This window comes from Idiotropiscis lumnitzeri, chromosome 2, assembly GCF_059441095.1.
Source record: "Idiotropiscis lumnitzeri isolate Australia: NSW breed Sydney's pygmy pipehorse chromosome 2, RoL_Ilum_1.0, whole genome shotgun sequence".
Taxonomy (NCBI): domain Eukaryota; kingdom Metazoa; phylum Chordata; class Actinopteri; order Syngnathiformes; family Syngnathidae; genus Idiotropiscis; species Idiotropiscis lumnitzeri.
The window spans coordinates 9,185,948-9,213,782 of record NC_142392.1 but is presented as its reverse complement, the minus strand read 5'-3'; the positions used below and the strand labels follow the sequence as shown (position 1 = coordinate 9,213,782).

At 41.6% G+C, this 27,835-nt stretch overlaps 1 protein-coding gene and 1 long non-coding RNA gene across 2 annotated transcripts in view; both read right to left on the bottom strand.

Moving 5' to 3' along the window:
• LOC148341616 (uncharacterized) overlaps positions 1–27,835 on the bottom strand; it is a 287,045-nt gene that overhangs the window by 105,034 nt on the left and 154,176 nt on the right. The gene's annotated exons all lie outside the window — the stretch shown is intronic.
• LOC148341622 (uncharacterized) lies at positions 1,971–27,835 on the bottom strand. The gene is made up of 5 exons (XM_088283051.1): positions 27,788–27,835; positions 19,815–19,914; positions 17,693–17,824; positions 3,520–3,717; positions 1,971–1,981 (listed from the first exon to the last, which is right to left on the bottom strand). Exons 1-5 carry the CDS (start codon positions 27,833–27,835, stop codon positions 1,971–1,973), a joined length of 489 nt encoding a protein of 162 aa, XP_088139177.1.

Here is a 27,835-nt window from a genome sequence, read left to right as displayed (position 1 = left end):
GGCATGCCACACTGACTCATTCACTTCAAAGCTGTCTTTAAAAGGGCACAGAAAAACACAGTGGTGAAAAACCTTTTTCCTGCTCGGTTTGTGGCAAAAGCTTTTCTTTCAAGTCATATTTAATAAAACACACAACAATACACAGTGGAGAAAAACCTTTTTCTTGCTCAGTTTGTGGCAAAAGCTTTTCTTTCAAGTCATATTTAATAAAACACACAACAATACACAGTGGAGAAAAACCTTTTTCTTGCTCAGTTTGTGGCAAAAGCTTCTGTCAAAAGGCACAATTAACAAGGCACGCAAGAACACACAGTGGAGAAAAACGTTTTTCTTGCTCAGTTTGTGGTGAAAGCTTTTTTATAAAGGCAAGTTTAACAAGCCACACAAGAAAGCATACTGGAGAAAAACCTTTTTCCTGCTCAGTTTGTGCCAAGAGTTTCTCTCAAAAGTCGTATTTACGACGCCATACAAGAACACACAGTGGAGACAAGCCATTCAGTTGCAGCGTTTGTGCTAAAAAATTCTCCACTAAAGATATTGCTGAGAGACACAATTGTGTTGGTGATAAAAGCAGCGATGCTTGAAGCTTAAAAAAACTGAAGGAACCGACTCTTTGTGGTAAGATGTAAATGTGATTTTGAATGAAATATGATGAATTGAATTTTGCAAAGCTCTTTTAATGACACTAAGCCAATGTGATCATTGCCAGAAGAACCGTTGTGTCTGAGTGATGATGATTTTTTTTTTGTGTGTGTTTACATCAAACATGTAAATAAAATTTATTGCCTTTGCCTGGAATAAAAATTTTTAACATTATGCTTTTCAGCTGTCTTTTTAATCGTACTTAATGGAAAAGGTGTGAGAAGAAACTGTGCTTATGAAATCGGTGCCTTCCACTATCATCAATAAAATCACTTGTTCCACTTGCTCAACTGGCCTTCATTACGCTGTGAAAAGGTGAAAAACAGAACTAGAAGTTGAACTATAAAAAAAACAAGAAAGATAAATGCAACTCGCCTCCGTTTCTCTCAAAGGTTTTGGAATGTCAGGTGTTCTGCCTTTCAGGCAAGGTTTATCTTATTTCTTTATGACGACCTTTATTTTGAAAGGCATGCTTTTATTTTGACGGACGTACCGTAAAGCAGGAAGTAGTGATGGCTAAACTGTGTGTTTCGTACCCAAGAGGAGAGAGACGCCGGAAGAGTTGCTCTTTTTGTGGAACCCACGCAGAGACAGTTCAACACTCGTTTTGGATCGGCTCATACTCAAGGACATTTTGGAAGGACTTCAATAAATTTGTCAGTTTATTTCTTTATAAAGACTTTTCTTTAAAGTGGGAAAATGTTGTTTTCTGTTTCTTTTCGAAAAGTGGTGCTGAAGATTTTTTTTTCATAATTTATTTGCTAATACTAATACTGTACTTTCAGCCAATGGTGTACTTAAATATTGACCAATGATGTATTTTGTTTACCATTACAGTATTCTTATTACAGTACTTCTATCACTGCAGCATTTCTACCATTGCAGGACGTTCACTATTACAGTACTTTTATCATTGCAGTACTTTTATCATTGCAGTATTTTTCAATCGTTGCAGTACTTTTTACCATTACAGTACTTTTATCATTGCAGTATTTTTATGATTGCAGTATTTTCAATCATTCAGTAGTTTTTATCATTACAGCGTTTCCCCCTCTGTATAATAGACAGGCATTAGGAGTGTTTCCTTACACTTAGATACGTTTATACTGTGTATATTTGCATGCTTTTTATGAATGTCTGCTGCTAATGTTATACATTAACGGCTACATTACGCCGCCGACTCTGTGTGATCTATATCCTTGCTGCTGTAACACCTCAAATTTCCCCATTGTGGGACTAATAAAGGATATCTTATCTTATCTTATCTTAATACATAGGGCTAGGTTTTTATTCATGAATGTAAGTTTTGCAATCAGAAACCAACATTTTCACACTGACACTGTTTTCGATATTAGACTTTGAATTGACTCCACGAACACAAAGGCTCAGAAAAAAGGCCAGTTGAGCAAGTGATTTTATTGATGACTGTGGAAGGTACCGATTTCATCAGCACCATTTCTTCTCACACATTTTCCATTAGGTGCGATTAAAAAGACAACTGAAAAGCATAACGTTAACAAATGTTGTTCCAGGCAAAGGCAATTGATTTCATTTACATGTTTGATGTAAACACAAAAAAATCATCATCACTTAGACACATTGGTTATTCTGGCAATGATCACATTGGCTTAATATCAATAAAAAAGCTTTGCAAAATTAAATTGATCACATTTTATTCAAAATCACATTTACATCTTACCACAAAGTGTCAGTTCCTTCAGTTTTTTGTTTTCTTTTTTTTAAGCTTCAAGGATCGCTGCTATTCTCACCAGCACAATTGTGACTCCGCATGCTGTTGAGTGGAGAATGTTTTAGCACAAACGCTGCAACTAAATGGCTTGTCTCCACTGTGTGTTCTTGAGTGGATTCGTAAATTTGACTTTCCAGAGAAGCCTTTGCCACAAACTGAGCAGGAAAATGTTTTTTCTCCATGTGTGTTCTTGTGTGGATCCGTAAATGCGACTTTCGAGAGAAACTCTTGCCACAAATTGAGCAGGAAAAAGGGTTTTCTCTACTGTGCGTTCTTGTGTGGATTCGTAAATTAGACTTTCCAGAGAAGCTTTTGCCACAAACTGAGCAGGAAAAGGGTTTTTCTCCACTCTGTGTTCTTGCGTGTCTTCGTAAATTAGACTTTTGAGAGAAACTTTTGCAACAAACTGAGCAGGAAAAAGGGTTTTCTCCACTGTGTGTTCTTGTATGTTTTGTTAAATTTGCCTTTTGAGAAAAGCATTTTCCACCAAAAAGGGTTTTTTTACCACTGTGTGTTCTTGTGTGCCTTACTAAATGAGACATTACAGAGAAGCATTTTCCGCAAACTGAGCAGGAAAATGTTTTTTCTCCACTATGTGTTCTTCTTTGTTTTGTTAAAGTAGACTTATCAGAGAAGCTTTTGCCACAAATTGAGCAAGCAAAAGGTTTTTCACCACTTTGTGTTCTGTTCAATGTGCCTTTTGAGAGAAGCATTTTCCACAAACTGTGCAGAAAAAAGTTTTTCTTCACTGTGTGTTCCTGTGTGCCGTTTTAAACTTGACTTTTGAGATAAACTTTTGCCAAAAACTGAGCAAGAAAAGGGTTTTTCTCCACTGTGTGTTCTTGTGTGCCATTTTAAAGCTGACTTAAAAGAGAAACTCTTGCCACAAACTGAGCAGGAAAGAGGTTTTTCTTTACCATGGGTTCTTGTGTGCCGTTTTAAAGAGAACTTTGAAGTTAATGATTTCCCACTGTGAGAACATACCCAAAAGTCAGTATGACATGCCCTTTCACCTTTAGCTTGCTCATCATCATCATCATCATCATCATCCTCATCATCGTCGTCATGAGCGTCTGATAATGTGACCTCATTATGTGCTTGTGATGGCCCCCAGTGGTTCGCATCACCTTCTGTTGTCATGTGATGAGTTGAACTGTTGCTTGTAGGCTCCGCCCCTCTGTTGTCCTCACTCTCATCCTTGTTTTCATCTTTAGTCTTTATAGGGACAAAGTTCAGTGGTGACTTGTTGATCTCCTCCCCCTCCTTTTTGATGTGAGTCAAGTCTGGCTCCTCTTTCAAAGAACGGAGATCGTTTTCACTGACGTCTGTCGGTCACAAAAAGACAAACACACATTTGATTCAATCAAGTCAAACCTCATGCGGCGACTTTCTCTTATATTGTTCCTACCGTGCTACCTTGACTTGTGCCTGCCGCACACGGAGCAATGCGTGCGGCCCCGACTTGGACCGGACCATGGGGTCATTTCACAAAATTACGTCCTACGATGTAAACCTCCCTTTAGCAGCACAGCTGTGATAAACAAGCAATTAATAAGGAACCACGTTGCGGGAGATGCCCGATTTCATTCCGGACATAGCTGAAGTTAGCACACACAGGCTATTGTGTGCGTCTGATGGAACACCTGTTGTGGGACCCTAACATATTGATACAGACCACTGGGGGCCATCGCAACATAATGTCATTGATAGAATAGGAATCGTTCAAGTGAAATATGTTTACAAGTACAGTGAACCCCCGGTTATCGCGGTTAATGGGGACCGAGACCACCCGCGAAAACTGAAAATCCGCGAAGTAGCGTCGCACCTTCAAAAAAAAAAAAAAAAAAAAGACAAAAGAAAACACCGTGTACATATATACTTCGCACCTATATATATATATATATATATATATATATATATATATATAAATATATATAGGTGCGAAGTAGCGGCACACCTTCAAAAATGCTTAAAAAAATAAAATAAAATATATATATATATATATATATACTGGTAGAGAGAGAGAGAGTGAAATTCATGTTATAACAAAAAAAAATTATTATTAAAACTTATTTTTTTATTCCCCAGCCATTATTTTTGTATTTATTCAATTACTTCTTTTTGTATTTATTTAATTACTTCGACTTTTACCTGCTGGTACGCCGTCCGGTGTGCCCTGTGAATGTTATGATCCTCCAGCAGAGCTGGAGGATTGAACAGGACTCTCCAAACGCAGACACGGGAAAAAAGGTGGTGAGACAAAGATATTTATTATAATCACAATATAGTCAGTGTAATCAGCGCGTCTCGCAGCAGCTGACGAGACGATCGCTGGAGGAACGCCCACACAGCTGAAAAAACAAAAACACACGCGGCATGACAGGCACGGATCATGACAGGCACGGATCATGACTGTGAAATGAAAGGTGGCATTCTTCATTTATTTATTTATTCATTCATAACTGACAGCCTCGCGCTCCGCCGGTGCCCGGGGAAGGTGCTCCTCTTCGGCTTACTGTGACGCGAGCATGCCCTCCTCCTCGGGAGCTTCCATTCGGTTAAACTTAGGGCCCGCTTGGCACCGCCCGTGCCCGGGGAAGATGCTCATCTACGGCTTAACTGCCACTCACGCCGGCCGGAGCTCTGATACGGTCCGAACCGCGTGAAACGTCGCCACAAATCGTGTCCGGGGGAACCTGCTCTTCTTCGTCTACTCTCTTCTTCGTCCACTCTCCTCTTCGGCGCACGCCGGCCGTCTAACCGCTTCAGCGCCCCCTTGTGCCGCTCGGCGAAACTACAATGCCCCCGAATATTTTTTAGACCCGCGAAGCACTGAACCCGCGAAAGGTGAACCGCGAAGTAGCGGGGTTTCACTGTATTTCATTTTGCATTTAGAGATACTTTCATCATGGGTAACGTATTTTCGCGACCATAAGGCGCACTTTAAAGTCCTAAATTTTCCCCAAAACAAATGAGGCGCCTTGTAATGTGACATGCCTATCATATAGACTGAGCAACTCGCTCGACCATCGGGCATGTTCCCCTTGAGGTATTTCAGAGTGCATGGTAGCACACCCTGCTGGCCAAAATCTGAGACATCTGTGCTTCGATTTGACTTTGACATATACATTATGTGAATACGTTTGTTGGGTGATGGTGCAGGAGAAAGCTGGACAAAAGGGCAGCTGTCCCCGATGTTGTAGTCTGTCTTATCATTCATGTTATTGCAAGCAAGAAACATCACGGGTTTAGACAACAGACAAAAATAAAAACACACTGCCCAAAGCACACCACTCACAACCAGCCATCTGATTGGCAGATGCTCCCAGAATGCCTCAGTATTGTTTTTGTGTTGTTTTTATTTCTTTTGGGGATATGAATGGCATGAGAGATACATGTTTTGTGTAAATTTTATTTCTTTGTTTCATTGTTTGCTTGTAAGCTGTTCAGAGATATTTTTGGTTTTGATTTGAAACCGTGACTCAAAGGTGTGGTGACCAGTGAAATCCCTCCCCTCACGTCGTCGATTAGCTATGTTGCCATGACATCTCTCATTGGTTTGTCGAGCCGCTACTGGAAGAAATCCCTTATTCGCATCTATTCTGGAGCCAGAAATTAGAAGAGATGTGACGTCAGTGACATTTAGTGGTGAAGGTTGTCGAAGCATTTATTTTTAACACGGGCGCCATTTTGAACAGACACACGTCAATGAAGGCGGCTTTATTTTCTTTCATACTGCATCCTCCTTGATTGAGCACATTTTTGGCACAATCTGTGAGTACATATATAATTAAGCACATTTTTATGCAGTATGATTATTAGTTCAGCGGACATTCTTATTTTACAAGCTTTTTTGCTACCTTTAAGCTGCCAGTATTTTGTGTTTCCTTTTGTTGTGGTTGAATGTATCTTTAAATATTATTTCATCCAATAACAGTCAAGGTTAGCACATGTTTTGTGTGTTTGCATATATATATATATATATATCTATATATATATATATATTTAGATCTGTTTCCTTATCCACATATTTTCCTTGTCATTCTCTGTATTTGTTTGCAGTTCCACAAAAAGGACTTCCATAAAAACGTGACGTAAGACACTCACTCCTCTTTGTGTTTTTATTGGAAAATTGTTGAGCTCGTTGTTGTCAGATTCCGCTTACCCGGGGTCGGGGACCACATCGGGATCGTTGGTTCCCAAGTGCCGGCTCTCCGTCCAACGGGTCCGAGAGGGGTGGGGGTGGAAGCAGGTGAAGGGCGGCGGGGAAGAGGAAAAGAACGAGTCCCTTCGCCGCCGCGCACCCTTCCTCCGCCTCAAGCCCCACTATTTACTTTTTAAGCCGGTGTCGAGGCGAACTCGCCTAGGTTCGCTAACTGCCCTGTAATTATTATTGTTCTTTTTACATCTACGCGCGTAGATTTATAATCTTTTACGGAGCCAATCCGGTCTTCCGTCGCTCGCGGGGCCACCGAATCGGGAGCTCCGCGATCCGACCACTCCGTTTTTACGGCAGCTTCGCCTCAGTGAATCTGTTTGCATTTGTTATTGACCGAGTGGATTTTCGTTGCCCTTGTGAGGACCGCACGGATTTGTTTCTCAAAGCCGGAGTAAACTTTATTACTTTATTTTTATTTTTAGGTTGTCGGTACTTAGCCGTTCGCTCACGTATGTAAAGGGTCGAGTGGTGAGAATGAATCAAATCATAAGAATGACAGAGATAGTTTTTTAGAATCGAAAATCTTACAAGATTTATTTAGGAACACAAGGGATCGTGTGACATACATCCAGGAAGTGTTTTAACATCCGAACCCGCCAGTTGCGGGATACAGAAAGGACAAACCCGACGGCATCACAGAGTCCCCGCAGTCACAATCGGTGCGAGAAATAAGAAAGATTCCATCGAAGACGAGGAACAGATAGAAAAGAGGGGTTAAAAGATTTTTAAATCATCATATGTCAAGTCTGAATTTAAATAGTGAGCCTCCTGAGAGTGATCAGTTCCCGAAGAGCCCCAGGGTTCGAATTCTAGCGATAAGGCGAAATAAGAGGGGAAAAAACAGAAATAACTTTGGACAAAGTTATTTCTTCGGTTTTGTTACCTTATCGGGGTTAAGCCTTTTTAGTGGTGTCCAATCGATAGAGGAAAGGTAAAACCCATCCCGCCGAGGGACCAGAGTCCGGCCGGGGCGAGAGAAGGTGGAAAAAAGCCTAAGTCCCGAAAAAGGGGAAAAATGCACAAAAATAGAATCCTCCGTCAAAGTGTCCCCATGAAATGCGAAAAGAGAGCCCTTAGTGCCTCTCGGGCGAGGCTTACATAGTCCTGCTTTGCCTCAAAGTTTCCATGATTCATAGTCACGAGTGGATAGTCCCACTGACTCACAGCTAGTTTTTTTCCATTCCCTTACCACTAACCAGGGCGTTGACTTGTTTTTCTCTGATCCTCTCAGCTCACTAGTTAAACCCAACCAATGTAATACAATGCAGCTCAATACATTGGATACATAATACACATGTTGTTACATTCTCTCTTTGTAATCAACAGGTTATACACTTTTCCATTTCTTCTTCATCATGTGTCATCATCGGAAAGTAATAATGTACACAAGTGTTAGAATAATATGAAGAGGTTATTATACATTTGCCGTGATGCAGCTTATTTTAATATGTAGTGCATAGAACATGTTGCAGTTTAATAGAGTGAACTATGCTGAGTGTTTACAGTCAGAGTGGAGGTACAGGAGGACACCTCTACTGCAGGGAGGTGTCTGCAATTGGCAGGGCGGCGGCACTTCTTCAGAAGTGAGGATGAAGTAAACAACATTGTGATGAGGCCTGATAGAAGAAGTTGGCATCAAAGTCTGAAGTAATCAACATCGTGCTGGGTCCTGATAGAGGAAGTTGACGTCAAAGTCAGCTGCGACTCACAGCGGCACGCCAACGATAAACCGGACTAAACCAGTTTTTAGTAGACGAACTGTACCACCCTCGAGTGTAATCTGATTTCTTGAAGTGTAATCTGATTCCCCGATGTTATAAAAGGGAATGTGTGAAAAGCATCAGGGAACAGAAGGAAGATGAAGTTGCCAAATAAACTTTGTTAACCTCTCTGTTTCCACTTGAGCTGAATGCCTCTCTTCTTTTAGCTACGACCCCTATATGTCAAATTGGCGAACCTGACAACAAGTAATGTTCATACACAAAGCAGTTTCAAAGCAAAACCATTTTATACATTATGGCTAAATATGTAACTTGATCATTCTTTCAAAAGTTGCATGTTTCTTATACAATACATGGTAAAAGCAATAATCATTCCAACATTAGAACAACTAGTCATCCTGACTAACTGTCTAACTATGCAGCGAGTCATCCGGCCCAACTAGGGTTTTCCCCTGTGAGTCACTCTGACTGGCTGTCTAAGTTAACTAGGGGTTTTCCCCCAATCCATTCGTGTTATGTGATTCATCGTAAGTCATGTGTTGAACATAGCAAGAGCATTTTGAGGCATTGACTTTGATATGTGTATGTTTTAACTATTTTTTATTAACAATAAGACCCCCATCTGAGCTGGCGTGCCGTCGGCACTGTCGCCATCTCGTGTCTATTCTTGAGAATTGTTTGTTAAGGCTAAATTTAGTGACCTTTCTACTCGGTCTTAGCCCAATTCATACTATATTACCTCCTATATGTTCTATCAATTTGCCTGACAACGCGCGTCACTCGACACTGTCTACACCATATTTTCAGTTCTACACATGGTCAGGGCAGAAGATTGAAAAGGTTTCCATATCAAGAGCGCAAGTGTGGATGTCCTACACACTACTCCAGCAGTATGTCCGACCGACATGAAATATCTAACTTGGAAAATAGGTCAGAATGTGGAGCTTCAAATGGGTCATCTTCACGTTATTCCAAGTCAAATGCAAAAAGAGCATCATCCTCGCATCGCTCTGCCAAATCAAATTCAAGCCAGATCGCAGCAGAAGCACGAGCAAAGGTGGAAGCTGGACGGAAAAAAAGCTGAATATGCAAAACTCCAAAATGACATGATGGTTCAACGCACGCAAATTGATGCAACACTGAACGCTCTTAAAGAAGAAGGCGAAGCTGAAGATGCACTGGCGACTGCAAAGGTGCTCGAAGCTGCTGCAGAAAACCAAAACGCTGAGAGTGATGCAGCTATTGGTCTCCTTTATCACCAGCGGATTTTAAGTAACGTACAAATGGCTCTATTAATGCGCACTTCAGCCATCGAATAAAAGATTAATATAATGATAAAAGAGAGACGGGAAATACTTTACAACCCCAACACGAAGACACCTTTGATGCCAATCGGCACGTGTTGCGGCACGTATTGCCACTTACCACACAAAGTTTCAAGCATCCTCAAACCACGCTCCAACAAATGTCTCCTCATGCCAACGACGATGATTTCACTCCCTACTTACCACAGGACATCAGCACAGCGAGTTCACCACACAAGGTCAGTGACAAGCACGCACTCAAGTCTACAGACGTCTCTGACCTAGTCGCTTTCCTCGCTCGACGCGACCTCCTCAACGCAGGGTTCACAGTGTTTGACAATCGTCCAGAGAACTATATGTCATGGAAATCTTCTTTCCACAATGCCCTTGAAGGCTTGAAGCTCAAACCTAGCGAGCAGCTGGATTTACTCACCAGGTGGCTTGGCGGGGAGTCCCTTGAACACGGTCTGAGGATCAGAGCGGTCCATGTCAGCGATCCAACAGCCGGACTCAACAAGCTATGGCAACGTTTGGATAAGGCTTATGGCTCTCCAGAGGTGATTGAGGCTTCATTGTTTCAACATCTGAAGGATTTACCAAAAAACACTACCAAAAATAACTAACATCTTCAGGAGCTTGCAGACCTTCTCCTTGAGATAGAAGCCGCAAAGAATGAAGGTTACCTACCAGGTCTCAGTTTCCTTGACTCAGCTAGAGGCATAAACTCAATTGTGGAGAAACTTCCACATAATCTCCAATACACATGGGTTAGCCGAGGGACGGCATACAAGAAAGAGCAACTCGTCCTATATCCCCCTTTTTCATTTTTTGTTGATTTCGTGAATAGTCAAGCAGACATGAGAATGGATCCGAGTTTTTCCCTCCAAGGTTTCAGCACAGCGCCCTGCAAGGATGAGAAGCCTTCACCTAAGCAGTGGAAAGCTAAACTTCCTGTCTCAGCAAAAAAAAAAAAAACAGAGGTTGAGGCCTCCAACTCCTCAGATGAAGACAACTCCCTCATAGACCCAGAGAAGAACGGCCCCCTTCACAAGAAACCACACTCTCTCAGGAAATGTAGGGGTTTCAGAATGAAGAGTTTGGAAGAAAGGAAGAGTTTCCTGAAAGAGCCTTATATATTTGCTTCAGATGTTGTATGTCAACAAGCCATAAAGCCAGGGACTGTAAGATTGACATTTGCTGCGCTGAGTGCAACAGTGACCACCACATCTCAGCCCTACATGACGGTCCACCTCCTTGGATGCCAAGAGAACTCATCACTTCAGCAGGGGGCAATTGCGGGGAGGAAAATGAGAACTCGCCTGTAACTGCCTCCAGCTGCTCAGAGGTCTGCGGGGAGGGTTTAAGCGGAAGGTCATGCTCCAAAATGTGTCTGGTAATGGTGTATCCTAAAGGACATCCTGAACAGAAGAAGAGAATGTATGTGGTATTGGACAACCAGAGTAACAAGTCACTGGCCAAAGCCGCGATCTTTGACATGTTTAGCGTTCAAGGAATGGTCTGCCCCTACACGCTGAAAACATGCTCTGGCGTAACAGAGACCAGTGGAAAGAAGAGCCCCAGATTTTATGATAGAGTCTATGGACGGCGCAGTTTCCCTAGCACTGCCAACACTCATTGAGTGTAATCTGATACCAAATAACAGAGAGGAAATTCCAACTCACGAGGCTGTCATACATCATCACCATCTGAGAACAATTGCTTCCAAGATACCCCCTCTTGACCTTTCGACTGAAATCCTTCTGCTGCTGGGACGGGATATCATTTGAGTCCACAAAGTCCGCAGTCAATGCAATGGGCCACATTATGCACCATACGCCCAACGCCTTGATTTGGGATGGGTAATTATCGGAGATGTGTGCCTCAAGGGAGCCCACAAACCCATTGTGAACACTTTCAGGACCAGTATCCTGGAGAATGGTCGAGCCAGCTTCTTTACACCCTACGTGAACAGCATCTGTGCTAAAGAGAGGTTTGTCGGTGAACATCCCAAACAACTTCACAGAAGGTCAGCCCACGACAAGCTCAACAAGCAGATTTTTTGCCATCCCGTAGATGACCATAGACTGGCACTATCAGTTGAGGAGGAAATCTTCCTTCGCATCATGAGTGAACATTTCTCTAAGGATGAATGAAACAGCTGGGTGGCGCCACTTCCTTTCCGGTTTCCAAGACAGCGCTTGCCGAACAACAGGGAACAAGCACTCAACCGTCTTCTTTCACTTCGGCGTACCTTGAAGAAGAAACCAGAAATGAAGGGCCACTATGTGGAATTCATGAAACAGATGTTCTGTAATGGACATGCAGAAGTAGCCCCTCCTCTGAAATATGATGAAGAATGCTGGTATCTGCCAAGCTTTGGTATCTACCATCCCCAGAAGCCAGGCCAAATCAGAGTAGTCTTCGACTCGAGTGCTCAGCACAACAACACATCCCTTAATGATGTGCTGCTTAGGGGCCCAGATCTGAACAACAGTTTGGTTGGTGTGCTTGTACGCTTCAGATCGGAACCTATAGCGATAATGGCTGATATACAACAAATGTTCCACAGCTTTTTAGTTCAAGATACACATCGTAATTACTTGCGCTTCCTGTGGTTTCACAACCATCAAATCGACGGGGACATTGTGGAGTACCGCATGAAAGTCCACGTGTTTGGAAATTGCCCGTCACCAGCCGTTGCCATATATGGGCTGAAGAAGACGGCCGTGGAAGGAGAAGAGGAGTATGGAGCCGATGTGAGACTCTTCGTTGAACGCCACTTTTATGTCGATGATGAACTCAAGTCATTCTCCAGTGTGATGGAAGCAGTTGACGTGTTGGAGAGAGCGCAACACATGCTAGCTCAATCCAATCTACGATTGCACAAAATCACATCTAACAGCCCTGATGTCATGAGAGCGTTTCCAAATAAAGACCTTGCCAAGGAGCTGCAAGGGATTGAACTTGGGCAGGATTTCACACCCATGCAACGCAGCCTGGGCCTTGGCTGGGACCTGTCCACGGACACATTCCAGTTTCGAGTGGACACCTGTGAGAGACCATTCCCAAAACGTGGCGTACTGTCTACTGTGAACAGTTTATACGACCCTCTGGAATTTGCTGCACCCGTCAGCATTCAGGGTCGATCTATACTCAGAGACATTACTCGCAATGGTAGTGACTGGGATGCACCACTCCCAAAAGAGAGTCAAGAAGAGTGGCAAAAATGGAAAGATGCATTGAAGGACTTACAAGAGCTGAAAATTCCAAGAATGTACACGTCACTCCCTCTGTCTGCAGCTCAGAGACAAGTAATGTGTGTTTTTTGTGACGCTTCCACAAAAGCTATAGGTGCAGTCGCTTATCTGAAAGTGACAGATGTCAAGTGTCACAGCGAAGTAGGGTTCATCTTCGGGAAAGCAAAGCTTTCCCCCACACCTGAGATCACAGTTCCACGACTCGAGCTCTGTGCCGCTGTATTGGCTGTGGAGATAGCAGATCTGCTCCAAGAGGAGTTGGACGTGGCTTTGGATGATGTCAAGTTATTCACCGATAGCAAGGTGGTGCTTGGCTACATCTACAATGAGGCAAGTCGCTTGTACGTTTATGTCCACAATCGTGTGCAGCGCATCAGACGTTCCACTAAGGCAAATCAGTGGTGCTATGTGCACACCACCGACAACCCAGCTGATCATGCCATTCTTTCATTGCCGGCAGAGCAGCTGGCCTTTTCTACATGGTAACGGGACCTGCTTTCCTCACGACCAGAACAAAGAATCGATCCCCAGAAAAGACTTTTAGTCTTGTTAATCCTGGGTCAGATGTAGCTGTACGGACAGAAGCCACCACTTGTGTCACCAATTTGTTACACAGCAAACTTGGAAGTACACGCTTCGAACGGTTCTCTGCTTGGAATCGCCTCCTAAAGGCTGTTGCACGACTTGGACACATCGCTAAGTCCTTTACCAAGGGGTCCAAGGACAACAATTGTCACGGCTTTCACATGTGCTGTGAACACATCAACAAAGAGGAGGTCAAACAGGCCAAAGCCACAATCATTCGTACCATACAGGGTGAAATATATGCAGAGGATATCAAATGTCTACAAAAGGGGCGACCAATCCCTAAGGCAAGCCCACTCAGCAAGCTCTGTCCTTTCATTGATCCTGATCAAATCCTCAGGGTTGGAGGTCAGCTAGCGAGAGCCCAGATCACATCCGATGAGTTGCACCATTCCTAGCATTCCTAGCAGACGTCACGTTACTCAGCTGCTGATCTGACGCTTCCACGAGAGAGTTTGTCACCAGGGCAGACATTTCACGGAAGGAGCCATCAGGGCAGCCGGATTCTGGATCGTTGGGGGAAAGAGAGCGATCAGTAGCTTCATCTTCAACTGTGTGACCTGCTGCGAGCGGCGAGGGAAACAGGAAGAACAGATCATGGCTGACTTGACTACCGACCGACTATGTACAGATCTACCCTTTACATATGTCGGCCTGGACGTGTTTGGCCCCGGGTTGGTGATGTTGCGAAAAACTAGAGGTGGTCAAGTCAATGCCAAAAGATGGGCAGTCATTTTTACCTGCATGTGTACGCGGGCGGTCCACATTGAGGTGATCGAGTATATGGATACGTCATGCTTCATAAATTCGCTCAGGCGTTTTTTTTCGCCATTAGAAGCTCTGTGAAGCGGTTCCGATCGGACTATGGCACGAACTTTGTGAGTGCCGGCAGAGAGCTGCAGACCGACAAAAGCGGTTGCCACAACTCACAAATCGATTAACTATCATGCAGAACAGGAGTGCAAATGGAAGTTTAATCCCCCGCATGGCTCTCGCATGGGTGGAACATGGTTGGTGTTGTATGCCGTATCCTGCATGCCATGCTCCTTCAACATGGCCATGCTAGGCTCACACACGAAGTTTTGGTGACTTTCATGGTTACTGCAATTATCAATGCAGGGCCCCTCACTTCTGTCTCCACGGATCCAGATCAGCCTGTAATACTCACTCCTGCTATGCTGCTGACCCAGAAGGTTGGCACACCGCATGTACCACCTGGCCAATTCAATGACGCGATCTCTTGAGGAGTCGATGGCAGCGAGTCCAGATCCTCGCTAACATGTTCTGGGATCGCTGGGAAAAGGAGTATATGAGTGGAATTCAGTTTCGTTGTATAGGGAGGACCAAGAAGCCGAACCTGCAGGAAGGAGATGTTCTTTTGAAGGTTGCTCAAATGAAGAGGAATGACTTGCCGGTCGGGCTACATAGAAAATGAGAAGTCAATGTTTCGACTTAACATACAATCGTATGTTATTTGTGTGAGTTGTGTTTACTTGTTAAATATTTTTGTCACTATTTTGTTCAATCTTAATGTTATGGAAAATTATTTAGCAAGTAAGGTTTTTGTTATTTATTGTGGCCACCTGCTTTTGAAGAAAGTGCCTTTCGCTTCTTGTACGAGAGGATTCTTTGTGAAGCCAGGACAACACGGCCTTGACTGATAAGTAGGCTCAACGCAGAAAAAGTATCTTTTTGTTTTAAGATTCCACAGTTCCTGTCAAATAAATCTTCATCTTCCTGTGTGCGTCAGTATCTTCCCATGCACTTCTCTCACTGAGATCACTCTGCAGACTGACCCAAAAGACAATTTATTTTCCAGACTATCTCATTGATCTTCCCTTACTGCTGAAAATTCCACAACAATCTGGGGTCAGACTTGGGATAGCTGAATATCCGCTGGTGAAATTCAGGGACGCTGGCGGGTGACCTCCAGAGTCCAATTAAGACAGCAGCAGCCACAAACTGCGTGATGCAGATCATCTCCTCCGTGGTGACAACCAGCGCTGACTCCAGTCGCCATCAGGTTGCCAACTCTTGACATTCCAAAACCTTTGAGAGAAACTGAGACTACTTGCATTTCTCTCTCTTGTTCTTCTCATAGTTCAACTTCTTGTTCAGTTTTTCACCTATTCACTCAGCGTAATGAAGGCCAGTTGAGCAAGTGGAACAAGTCATTTTATTGATGATTGTGGAAGGCACCGATTTCAAAAGCACTGTTTCTTCTCACACCTTTCCCATTAGGTACGATTAAAAAGACAACTGAAAAGCATAACGTTAACAAATGTTCCAGGCAAAGGCAATTAATTTTATTTACATGTTTGATATAAACGCACACACAAAAAAAAATCATCATCACTCAGACACATTGGTTATTCTGGCAATGATCACATCGGCTTAATGTCAATAAAAACTTAGCAAAATTTAATTTTGCATATTTTATTCAAAATCACATTTACATCTTACCACAAAGAATCGGTTCCTTCAGTTTTTTTGTCTTTTTTAAGCTTCAAGGATCGCTGCTCTTCTCATAGGGCTGGGCGATAAACGGAAAATTTACTGTGACCGAAATTTAATACAATCATTTTGCCCATGTCGGTAAATTCTGTGTTTAAAAAAAAAAGAAGTCCTTTCTGTCTGCAGCTATGTTCATGCCCCTTTAAGACGGCTTGAGCGGCTGTAGTCACGTGACTCCACCCAGCTGAACGAGAAAGAAAACTGACAATGCGGTCGTTGCTGGCGATTCAAATCCAGAAGCGACTGACACGGCTGAAGACGAAGTAACGTTAGTTGTTCCTGTTGTGCTTGTCCCGAAAAGAAATTTGACATCTGTCGACAAGAGTCGGGTTTCTTCAGGGTTTTTTTTGTCCTTTTTTTAAGCTTGAAGGATCGCTGCAACTCTCACCAGAACAATCGTGTCTCTCAGCACTCTGTTTAGTGAAGATTTTTTTTAGCACAAACGCTGCAACTAAATGGCTTGTCTCCATTATGTGTTCTTGTGTGGATTCGTAAATTTGACTTTACAGAGAAGCGTCTCCCACAAACTGAGCAGGAAAAAGGTTTTCCCACACTGTGTGTTCTTCTATGTTTTGTTAAAGTTGACTTATCAGAGAAGCTTTTGCCACAAAGTGAGCAGGAAAAGGGGTTTTCTCCACTGTGTGTTCTTATATGTTCTGTTAAACTTGACTTTCGAGAGAAACTTTTACCGCAAACTGAGCAGGAAAAAGGTTTTTCTCCACTGTGTGTTCTTGCGTGGCTTGTTAAATTAGACTTTTGAGAGAAACTTTTGCTACAAACTGAGCAGGAAAAGGGTTTTTCTCCACTGTGTGTTCTTGTATGTTTTGTTAATCGTGACTTAAGAGAAAAACTTTTACCACAAACTGAGCAAGAAAAAGGTTTTTCTCCACTGTGTGTTCTTGTGTGGATTGTTAAATTAGACTTTCGAGAGAAGCTTTTACCACAAATTGAGCAAGAAAAGGGTTTTTCCCCACTGTGTGTTCTTGTGTGGCTCGTTAAATGAGACTTTTGAGAGAAACATTTGCTACAAACTGAGCAGGAAAATGGGTTTCCTCCACTGTGTGTTCTAATATGCTCTGTTAAACTTGACTTTCGAGAGAAACTCTTGCCACAAACTGAGCAGGAAAAAGGTTTTTCTCCACTGTGTGTTCTTGTGTGCATTCTTAAACTTGACATTCGAGAGAAACTCTTGCCACAAACTGAGCAGGAAAAATGTTTTTCTCCAGTGTGTGTTCTTATGTGTTTCATTGAACTTGACTTGAGAGAGAAACTCTTGCCACAAACTGAGCATGAAAAAGGTTTTTCTCCACTATGTGTTCTTGTGTGGATCGTTAAATTAGACTTCCGAGAGAAGGTTTTGCCACAAACTGAACAGGAAAAGGGTTTTTCTCCACTGTGTGTTCTTGTGTGCCGTTTTAAAGACGACTTTGAAGTTAATGATTTCCCACAGTGAGGACATACCCAACAGTCAGTGTGACATGCCCTTTCACCTTTGGCTTGCCCATCAACATTGTCATGGTCATGGTCAACATCATCATCAGAATCGTCATCATCATCATCATCATCATGAAAACAGCGTGATGATGTCTCCTCACTATGTGCTTGTGTTGGCCCCCAGTGATTAGCATCACCTTCTGTTGTCATGTGATGACTTGAACTGATGCTTGTAGGCTCCGCCCCTTTGTTGTCCTCACCCTCACCCTTGTTTTCATCTTCAGTCTTTATAGGGACATCGTTCACCGGTGACTTGTTGATCTCCTCCTCCTCCTTGTTTTTGATGCGAGTCAAGTCTGGCTCCTCTTTCACAGAACGGAGATCGTTTTCACTGACGTCTGCAAGACACAAAAAGACAAACACACATTTGGTCTGGTCAAGTCAAACCTCATGCGGCGACTTTGTCTTATATTGTTTCGACAGTGCTACCTTGAATTGTGCCTGCCGCACACGGAGCAATGCGTGCGACCCCGATTTGGACCAGACCATGGGGGCATTTCACAAAATTACGTCCTACGATGTAAACCTCCCTTTCGCAGCACAACAACAGTGATAAACGAGCAATTAAAAAGGAACCACTTGGTGGCTGATGCCCGATTTCATTCCTGACATAGTCACAGACGTTTCTGGAAGGGAGCTGAAGTTAGCACACACAGGCTATCGTGTGCGTCTGATGGAACACCTGTTGTGGGACCCTAACTTATTGATGGGGACCACTGGGGGCCATCGCAACATAATGTCATTGATAAAATAGGAATCGTTCAAGTGAAATATGTTTACAAGTATTTCATTTTGCATTAAGAGATAGTGGGTACCGTGTTTTCATGACCATAAGGCGCACTTTAAAGTCCTAAATCAGAGTTCCTCAATCCTGTTCCTCGAGGGCCGGTGTCCCTGCAGGTTTTCCATCTCCCCCTGCTGCAACACAGCTGATTCAAATGATCCGATAATCAACAAGGTCTGCAGAAGCTAGAAAATGATCGTTCAGGTGTGTTGCACCAGGGAGAGGTGGAAAATGGACAGGACACTGGCCCTCGAGGAACAGGATTGAAGACCCCTGTCCTAAATCTTCCCCAAAACAAACTAGGCTTCTTGTAATGCAACACGCCTATTGTATGGACTGAGCAACTCGCTCGACCATCGGGCATGTTCCCCTTGAGGTATTTCAGAGTGCATGTTAGCACACCCTGCCGGCCAAAATCTGAGACATCTTTGCTTCAAATTGACTGTGACATATATATTTGGTGAATACGGTGTTTGGAGATGGTGCAGGAGAAAGCTGGACAAAATGGCAGCTGTCCACGGTGTTGTCGTCTGTCTTATCATTAATGTTATTGCAAGCAAGATACATCACAGGTTTAAACAACAGACTGCAAAAAAATAAATAAAAACACATGGCCCAAAGCACACCACTCACATCTCTCTAACCAGCCATCTGATTGGCTGAGGCTCCCAGAATGCATCAGTACTGTTTTTGTATTGTTTTTATTTCTTTTGGGGATACGAATGGCATGAGAGATACATGTTTTGTGTTAAATATATATATATATATATATATATATATATATATATATATATATCCACTTGTTTTCCTTGTCATTCTCTGTATTTGTTTGCAGTTTCACAAAAAGGACTTCCAGAAAAACATGAAGGAAGACCTCTTTACGCTTTGTGTTTTTTTTGGAAAATTGTTTAGCTCACTGTCTACACCATATTTTCAGTTCTACACATGGTCAGGGCAGAAGAGTGTCAGTGCTAGCATGCCCGAGTTAGTATGCGCGATGCATTAAATGTATTTTAAATGTTTGGATGAGGTGAAGTACGCACATGTGCACACAACTGTGCAGGGCCACCCGAGGTTCATTGACTCTCACCCGACCAAGCCAGTACAAAGTGAAAAAATAAATCCGTAATTTTTTTTTTCTTATTAGTGTTTTATCCACTAGAATTGATCAACCACCATTAATAATTTCGCCACAGTGTATACATTTTTTTAGAGTCAGGTAGAATTCCTTCAATAAGGAATTGCTTTAACGAGATATAAAAACTAGAAAATGTAAAATGTTGAATAATCAGTTCGAATTTTAAACTGGGGGGAAAAACACAGTTTACCCCCCACTATTGTTTTTTCTTTGGCATTTATTTTCTGCACTGATTTCATTTGGCATCAACAAATGTTCAGCAAACCGGCAAGTAAAAGGCAACATTTAAAAATAAAACGGCAATGACCTTGAACGATTTCCACAAACAAATTGATATTGTGATGCATGTTGCTTACGATAGAAAGTCGTTCTTTACAAAGCAAATGAGAGTAAAACGTAGACAAACCTGCTTTGTGGAGCACAACACGAGGCTGCTTGCTAACTTCGTCCAGCAGTTGAAGATGTTGCTCGTTCTCTTCTTTTATTCCACAAAGTTCCTCTTTGTACTTGGGTGTCGTTCTAGCACACATTTTCAAACGTCAATCTCAACAAATCCGCACTTGGTCTTTGCCTGGCGATAACTCGTGAGCTTCTCTTTGTTCGACGAGACAAATGAAAGATGGCGTCGTTTCTTTTCCATCGAGAAAATGGCTGAATGGATCTCCTTCGTGAAAACCGCAGTTTGTTCAGCACGAAAGCGGAAGAACAACACACCCCGCTGTGATATGATTGGCTGCTGGCTTTGTGGAGCACTATCACCAACTCACCGACAGATGTCGCCATTTGCGATGCAAATCATTGTTATCTTCTTCTCAACATAGAAAAAAAACCCGTACGATTTAAACCGTATGCACGTGATCAAACATTTTAGTTCCCAAATATGAACTTGCGAGATGTATTGAATTTTACTTTTGTTGCTGGTTTTGTTAAAACATCTGCCACCATGTCGTCGGTTGGACAGTATTCCAAATGTATTTTCCGATTATTAACAGTTGGGATGATAAAGTGAAACTTTATGACATGTTTGCACCTTTGCCTTTTTTCAGGGTTTTTCGCCAGCGACGTGGTTACGTATTTTAAAATCACTGTTTTATTCTCTAAATGTTAGTGTTAAAGAATGATTTCAGTGTTTATAACTTAAATATGTCATTATTCATTAAACTACGGTGATTATTTATTTCTAGATTCATTGAACTATTTCAGTAATACTTTCGTATTCAATGTTTAATCGTTACTGTCGTTACTTTTTAAATATTTGTGTCACTATTTTTTTCAATCTTAATGTTCTGGAAAATTATTTTGCATTAAGGTTTTTGTTATTTATTGTGGCCATCTGCTTTTGAAGAAAGTGCCTTTCGCTTCTTGTACTCGAGGATTCTTTGTGAAGCCAAAACAACACGACATTGACTGATGAGTAGGCTCAACGCAGAAAAAGGATCTTTTTGTTTTAAGATTACAAAGTTCCTGTCAAATAAATCATCTTCCTGTGTGCATCAGTATCTTCCCAGCACTTCTCCCACTGAGATCACTCTGCAGACTGACCCAAAGGACAATTTATTTTCCAGACTATCTCATTGATCTTCCCTAACTGCTGAAAATTCCACAACAATCTGGGGTCAGACGTGGGATAGCTGAAGATCCGCCGGTGAAATTCAGGGATGCTGGCAGGTGACCTCCAGGGTCCAATTAAGACAGCAGCAGCAACGAACTGCGTGATGCGGATCATCTCCTCCGTGGTGACAAATAAACGCTGACTCCAGTCGCCATCAAGTTGCCAACTCCTGACATTCCAAAACCTTTGAGAGAAACTGAGACGATTTGCGTTTCTCTTTCTGGTTCTTTTTATAGTTCGACTTGTAGTTCTGTTTTTCACCTTTTCACAGCGTAATGAAGGCCAGTTGAGCAAGTGGAACAAGTGATTTTATTGATGATTGTGGAAGGCACCGATTTCATGAGCACCGTTTCTTCTCACACCTTTTCCATTAGGTGCGATTAAAAAGACAACTGAAAAGCATAATGTTAAAAAATGTTGTTCCAGGCAAAGGCAATTAATTTTATTTACAACTTGATGTAAAATCACAAAAAAAATCATCATCACTCAGACACATTGGTTATTCTGGCAATGATCACACCGGCTTAATGTCAATAAAAACTTAGCAAAATTTAATTTTGCATATTTTGTTCAAAATCACATTTACATCTTTCCACAAAGAGTCGGTTCCTTCAGTTTTTTTTGTCCTTTTTTTAAGCTTCAAGGATCGCTGCTATTCTCGTTGGGCTGGACGATAAACCGAAAATTTACTGTTCCTGAAATTTAATACAATCATTTTGCCCATGTCGGTAAATCCGGTGTTTAAAAAAAAAAGAAAAGTCTTTTTAGTCATGTGACTCCACCCAGCTGAACTAGAAAGAAAACGTGACGACGCGTCGTTGTTGGCGATTCAAATCCCGAAGCGGCTGACACGGCTGAAGACGAAGTAACGTTAGTTGTTCCTGTTGTGCTTGTCCCGAAAAGAAATTCCGACATCTGTCGTTAAGAAATGTTTTGGGTTCCAAAAAGACGATGTTTAAGCAAAAGAACACGAACTACAAAGTGCGTCGTAAGCACCTGAAACAGCGCGTCCAACCTTTTCTTTTTCACCACCCACAACACAACCATGCTGTTGACTTGGAGCTTGTGCTAAAAGTTCAAAGTGAGAAGCAAGGTTGGACCAGTGACAACAGCCCATTACGGAGGCGACACCATACGAGAGAACGTCTCAGAGGTGGACGCGATAGCCTAGCACATAGCGAAAGATAGAGCTCCTCTAGTTACAGTGGAGCGCACAGGATTTAAACGCCTCATGAAAGTAGCCGACGAGAGGTACGAAAATATTTGTTGCAAACCGTACTTCCCGATATGGACAACATCGGGACGGGAGCAGAGACATGTCAAGCATTTTGCATCCACATCCGACTTGTGGTCGGGTCGCAACATGGATCCCTGTTTGAGCCTGAATGTGCATTACATAGATGACAAGTGACGACTGCGCACCGGAGTACTCGAGACGGCATTTTCCTAATGAAGCACACTTGTTTATTTGGCACTGGCATTGCATTGACATTTTTTTCCATTCTAATGAGCATTTTGTTTACGGGCGACTAGCTCCTTTGCACATGGCATTATTTATATTGTTTTCAACATACCTTTACATAAATCTAGGCCTTTGCAAATGGCATGATAGCATCTCGGCACAATCGATTTGCAGAAAAAGATTTTGTGAGAGTTACCCTTTTTCTCCTGTTCTTTGTGACATTGTTCAAATCATGCAAAGCAAGATATTTGGAATGTTTATACAAATGGTTGTTGTACTATTATTTTTCATTGAAAGTAATGTGTACCAGTTGGTTAAAAAAAAAAAAAACAGTTAATATGCATTTCCTGCATTTATTTTGATTTTGGGGGGAATTTATCGTGCATCGATCATTACCAAGGTGAAATTGCTCAATTTATCGCAATATTGATTTTAGGTCATATCGCCCAGCCCTATATTCTCACCATCACAATCGTGTCTCGCAGCATGCTGTTTAGTGGCGAATTTTTTAGCACAAACGCTGCAACTGAATGGCTTGTCTCCATTGTGTGTTCTTGTGTGGCTTTGTAAATGTGACTTTTCAGAGAAGCATTTTCCACAAACTGAGCAGGAAAAAGGTTTTTCTCCACTGTGTGTTCTTGTGTGATTTCTTAAATTAGACTTTTGAGAGAAGCATTTTCCACAAAATGAGCAGGAAAAAGGTTTTTCTCCACTGTGAGTTCTTGTGTGCCTTGTTAAAGTTGACTTATGAGAGAAGCTTCTGCCACAAACTGAGCAGGAAAAAGATTTTTCCCCACTGTGTGTTCTTGTGTGGCTTGTTAAATGAGCCTTTTGGGAGAAGCTTTTACCACAAACTAAGCAAGAAGGAGGTTCTGCAGTGTGTGTTCTTGTATGTTCTGTGAATCGGGACTTTAGAGAAAATCTTTTACCACAAACTGAGCAGGAAAAGGGTTTTTCTCCAGTGTGTGTTCTTGTGTGTTCTGTTAAATTTCCCCTTTCAGAGAAGCATTTTCCACAAACTGAGCAGGAAAAAGGTTTTTCTCCAGTGTGTGTTCTTGTGTGGATTGTAAACGTTGACTTATGCATGAAGCTTTTGCCACAAACCGAGCAAGAAAACAGTTTTTCACCACTGTGTGTTTTTCTGTGCCCTTTTAAAGACAGCTTTGAAGTGAATGAGTCAGTGTGACATGCCCTTTCACCTTGAGCTTGCCCATCATCATCAACATCATCATCATCATCATTGTCATGAGCGTCTGATAATGTGTCCTCATTATGTGCTTGTGATGGCCCCCAGTGGTCTTCATCACCTTCTGTTGTCACGTGATGACTTGAGCTGCTGCTTGTCGGCTCCGCCCCTCTGTTGTCCTCACTCTCATCCTTGTTTACATCTTCGGTCTTTGTTGGGACAACTTTCACTGGTGACTTGTTGATCTCCTCCTCCTCTTCCTCCTTTTTGATGTGAGTCAAGTCTGGCTCCTCTTTCACAAAACGGAGATAGTTTTCACTGACCTCTGTCGGACACAAAAAGACAAACATACATTTGGTTTGGTCAAGTCAAACCTCGTGCATCGACTTTGTCTTCTTTTGTTTCTACCGTGCTACCTTGACTTGTGCCTGCCGCATTAATGTTGTGATGCATGCAATGCGTGTGACCCCAAATTGGACCGGACCATGGGGGCATTTCACAAAATTACGTCCTACGATGTAAACCTCCCTTTCCGAGCAGCACAGCAGTGATAAACGAGCATTTAAAAAGGAAGCACGTTGCGGCTGATGCCCGATTTAATTCTTGACATAGTCACAGACGTTTCTGGAAGCGAGCTGAAGTTAGCACACACAGGCTATTGTGTGCGTCTGATGGAACACCTGTGGTGTGACCCGAACATCTTGATGGGGGCCACTGGGGGCCATCGCAACATAATGTCATTGATAGAATAGAAATCCTTCAAGTGATGTTTACAAGTATTTCATTTTGCATTTATGGATAGTTTCATCGTGGGTACTTTTTGCTTTCATTATAATCTGGATCCCTAAAAGAATTAAAGGGGCCCTGGCATCAGAGTCGCTATTTATTGCATGATTTACGTTTGGTTTTTTTTTGTTTGGTTTTTTTTTTGCCCAAAATGACATTTAGCCTGCTAGTACGTTCCAACATTCCCCTTTTTACTTTTTTATAAAATTTCTGTTTCTAAATAAATTTTAAAACAAAATTAACGTTTGAAGAGTCAAAATCCCTACACATAAATTAAGCAACAACACTTTCACTTTGACATATTTGAATAACGTATATTTTAAAGTTATCCAATATGTATTAAAATAGACTAAGATACACCATAATATTATTAGACTTCACTGAATTATTTTGTAACTGCAATGACGCTTAACAGCCATAGGGTGTCAGTAATGAGTAACAAAGTAACAACAACTCCCATTGTTCCGTCATCATTTTCATTTGCAAAAATTATCAAGAACTATGAGTTGCGGGGGAGATGCAAACCACCTGGGCCACAGGAACTTTATTACCAGGAACTAAATATTCCTGTACTTGTAGGTAGAAAAGGGGGTTGTGACGTTCTCCATTTTTCAGCCCATAGTAAGCCAAAGATGCAGATGCATTCCTTGCAGCATGCGCTTGTTCACCGATGAGATCCGTGCAACCTTGGATGGATGCATTAAACGTATTTTAAATATTTGGATGAGGTGAAACTACGCACATGTGTACAAAACTGTGCAGGGCCACCCGAGGTTCTTTGACTCTCACCCGACCAAGCCAGTACAAAGTTCATAAACAAATAAGACCAATACGTACTTCATTTAAAAAAAAAAAAAAACTTAATATTTTGTGTTTTATCCACTAAAATTGATCAACCGCCATTGATGTTTTCGCCGCAGTGTGCACATTTTGTAGAGTTAGGCAGAATTCCTTCCGTAAGGAATTGCTTGAACAAGATATAAAAACCAGAAAATTGAAAATGTAAAATAATCAGTTCAAATTTTATTTTAAAAAAACATGGAGTTTACCCCCCACTATTGGTTATTCTTTGGCATTTATTTTCTGCACTGATTTCATTTGGCATCAACAAATGTTCAGCAAACCGGCAAGTAAAAGGCAACATTTAAAAATAAAACGGCAATGACCTTGAACGATTTCCACAAACAAATTGATATTGTGATGCATGTTGCTTACGATAGAAAGTCGTTCTTTACAAAGCAAATGAGAGTAAAACGTAGACAAACCTGCTTTGTGTAGCACAACACGAGGCTGCTTGCAAACTTCGTCCAGCAGTTGAAAATGTTGCTCGTTCTCTTCTTTTATTCCACAAAGTTCTTCTTTATACTTGGGTGTCGTTCTTTCACACATTTTCAAATGATAATTCCAAAAAATCCGCACTCGATCTCTGCTTGGCGATGAGTCATGTGCCTCTTTTCGTTAGCGGCTAGCTAGCTAACAAGCTAAGCTAACTACGTCGAAAATCATCAACGCGCGAAGATGAGGTTATCGGGACACAAAGACTTAATGAATTATGTCGTAGTCCTTTAGAGCAGCACTGGAAATCCTGTGAGAAAATTACAGTCAGTTCCACACTAAATCAGAAGAATTTAGCGGTGTTTGTTTTTATTTCGGCGTGGACGGGTCGGTGCATGTGGTCGAAGTCCTTTTTTTTTGTTTTAACTTTATTGAACACTTTGAATAGACAGTACTACAGTATCACAAGATCAGTTCAGGTATTGAACGAACATATACATTTTTCATCCTTAAATAGAATTCACAACAAAGGATAATGAATGTAGAAAAAAAATTATATTATAAAATAAAAATACACAGTAAAACAGGAACAATGTCTCTGGATATGTAATTAAGGCTTTTAAAGGAAAAAGGCACTCAAAAATGTCAATATTTTGTTGCTTTTCTTGTTGTTAATTAATTTAATCGAATTAAATATGGATTTCAACTCTATCAGGAAAGGCATAAATCTGGGAGAGGATCTTGAGAATTTCTGTTTGTGGATAAAAAAAATTTGCATCAACAATGATTAAATTAATTAAGTATGCAAAATTGTTATCGTTTGGGTTACTATAATCGCAAACAATATCCTTCAGATTAAGAACACAGGGGGTTTCAGATGGTTTAAAGAAATGAAACGTTAAATCACCCCAAAATTGCTTTGTGATCATACAGTCAAAGAATAAATGAGATATTGTTTCAGTTTCATTCCCACAGAAAGAGAAAATATTGCTAATATCAATAAATTTGGAAATTAAGGAATTAACCGGATATATATTATGTAAAATATTAAAATGTATCAACTTGGCTTTATTATACAGTGGTCGAAGTCCTTCGGAAGCTGCGCGCTTGCTAATGACGTCATGCTTTAAGCACGTATTTTTCAAATATATTTATTTGCCTCTGTGTTTTTTTTTAACCCTGGCTGGTCTATTTTAATATATATTTTATATAATATTTTAATTCGGTTGATTAAAAAAAACTAAATTAACGCCACATTGGCGAGTCAGCTCCGACGTCACTTCCGCCTATGCCCCGAGAAGCCGCTGCTGGAACAGCAGTGGGAAGGTTACGTTTCTCCTACCGAACTTGCAACAATGCTGTGGTTCAATTGGGCTGCAAGATTGTATGAATATAATGTCTGCATATACTAGCAGTGCTTCTCAAATATTTCACGCCCGCCCCTACCAAGAAAAAAAAGATTCGCGCCACCCCACCACCATTTTTTTCTGTCTTTTTATATTGATGTTAGATTGTCAATAAAATATCCCTTAACTAAGCTAAATTGACAAGAAATACAATTTTGAGAACGATTATCGCAAGCATCTCGAAACTCAGTACTCTGTTGTCCAAATATTGATGAGATGATAAATATTTACGAATATTTGTTTTTGTTAAAAAAACTTTATTAACATTAACAAACCAAACACAGTTATTAATACGTACAAAATAGAGAAAAGACAAAAAGAAGAGCAAGGGCGATTTTAAATAAAAATTCTACATAAATTACAAAGCAACAGCTTTAGTATGTATACGCGACATTTTTATTTTTTTTTCATTTATGGTTGCTATGTGGCAGTCGGATGAACACACACTTCTGACTGGAAACTCGCATTTATTTGAAGACTAGCAACAACAGAATAATGCACAATCATAAATTTGCACCAAAAAACATTTTCATGAACACGCCCCCAAGCACTATGCCTGCTGGGTGAGAGGCATAGTCCTAATGTCTGCCACACAGAGGACAGCAGGGCCGCCGCCACGCATCACTACTTCAAGTTTAAGAGCCGTACTCACCGTCTTGCGGTTGCGGGTGTCATGATCATCGGACTGGTCGGCAGCCAT

Bases quoted from the DNA above. Each gene is read 5' to 3' on its own strand.
- LOC148341622 (XM_088283051.1), bottom strand. From the start codon at position 27,835: ATGGCTGCCGACCAGTCCGATGATCATGACACCCGCAACCGCAAGACG. The intron at 19,915-27,787 runs GTGAGTACGGCT...ACGACACCCAAG, and splicing joins ACACCCGCAACCGCAAGACG to TACAAAGAGGAACTTTGTGG. The intron at 17,825-19,814 runs GTTTGTCTACGT...TGTGTCTTGCAG, and splicing joins TGTTGTGCTCCACAAAGCAG to ACGTCAGTGAAAACGATCTC.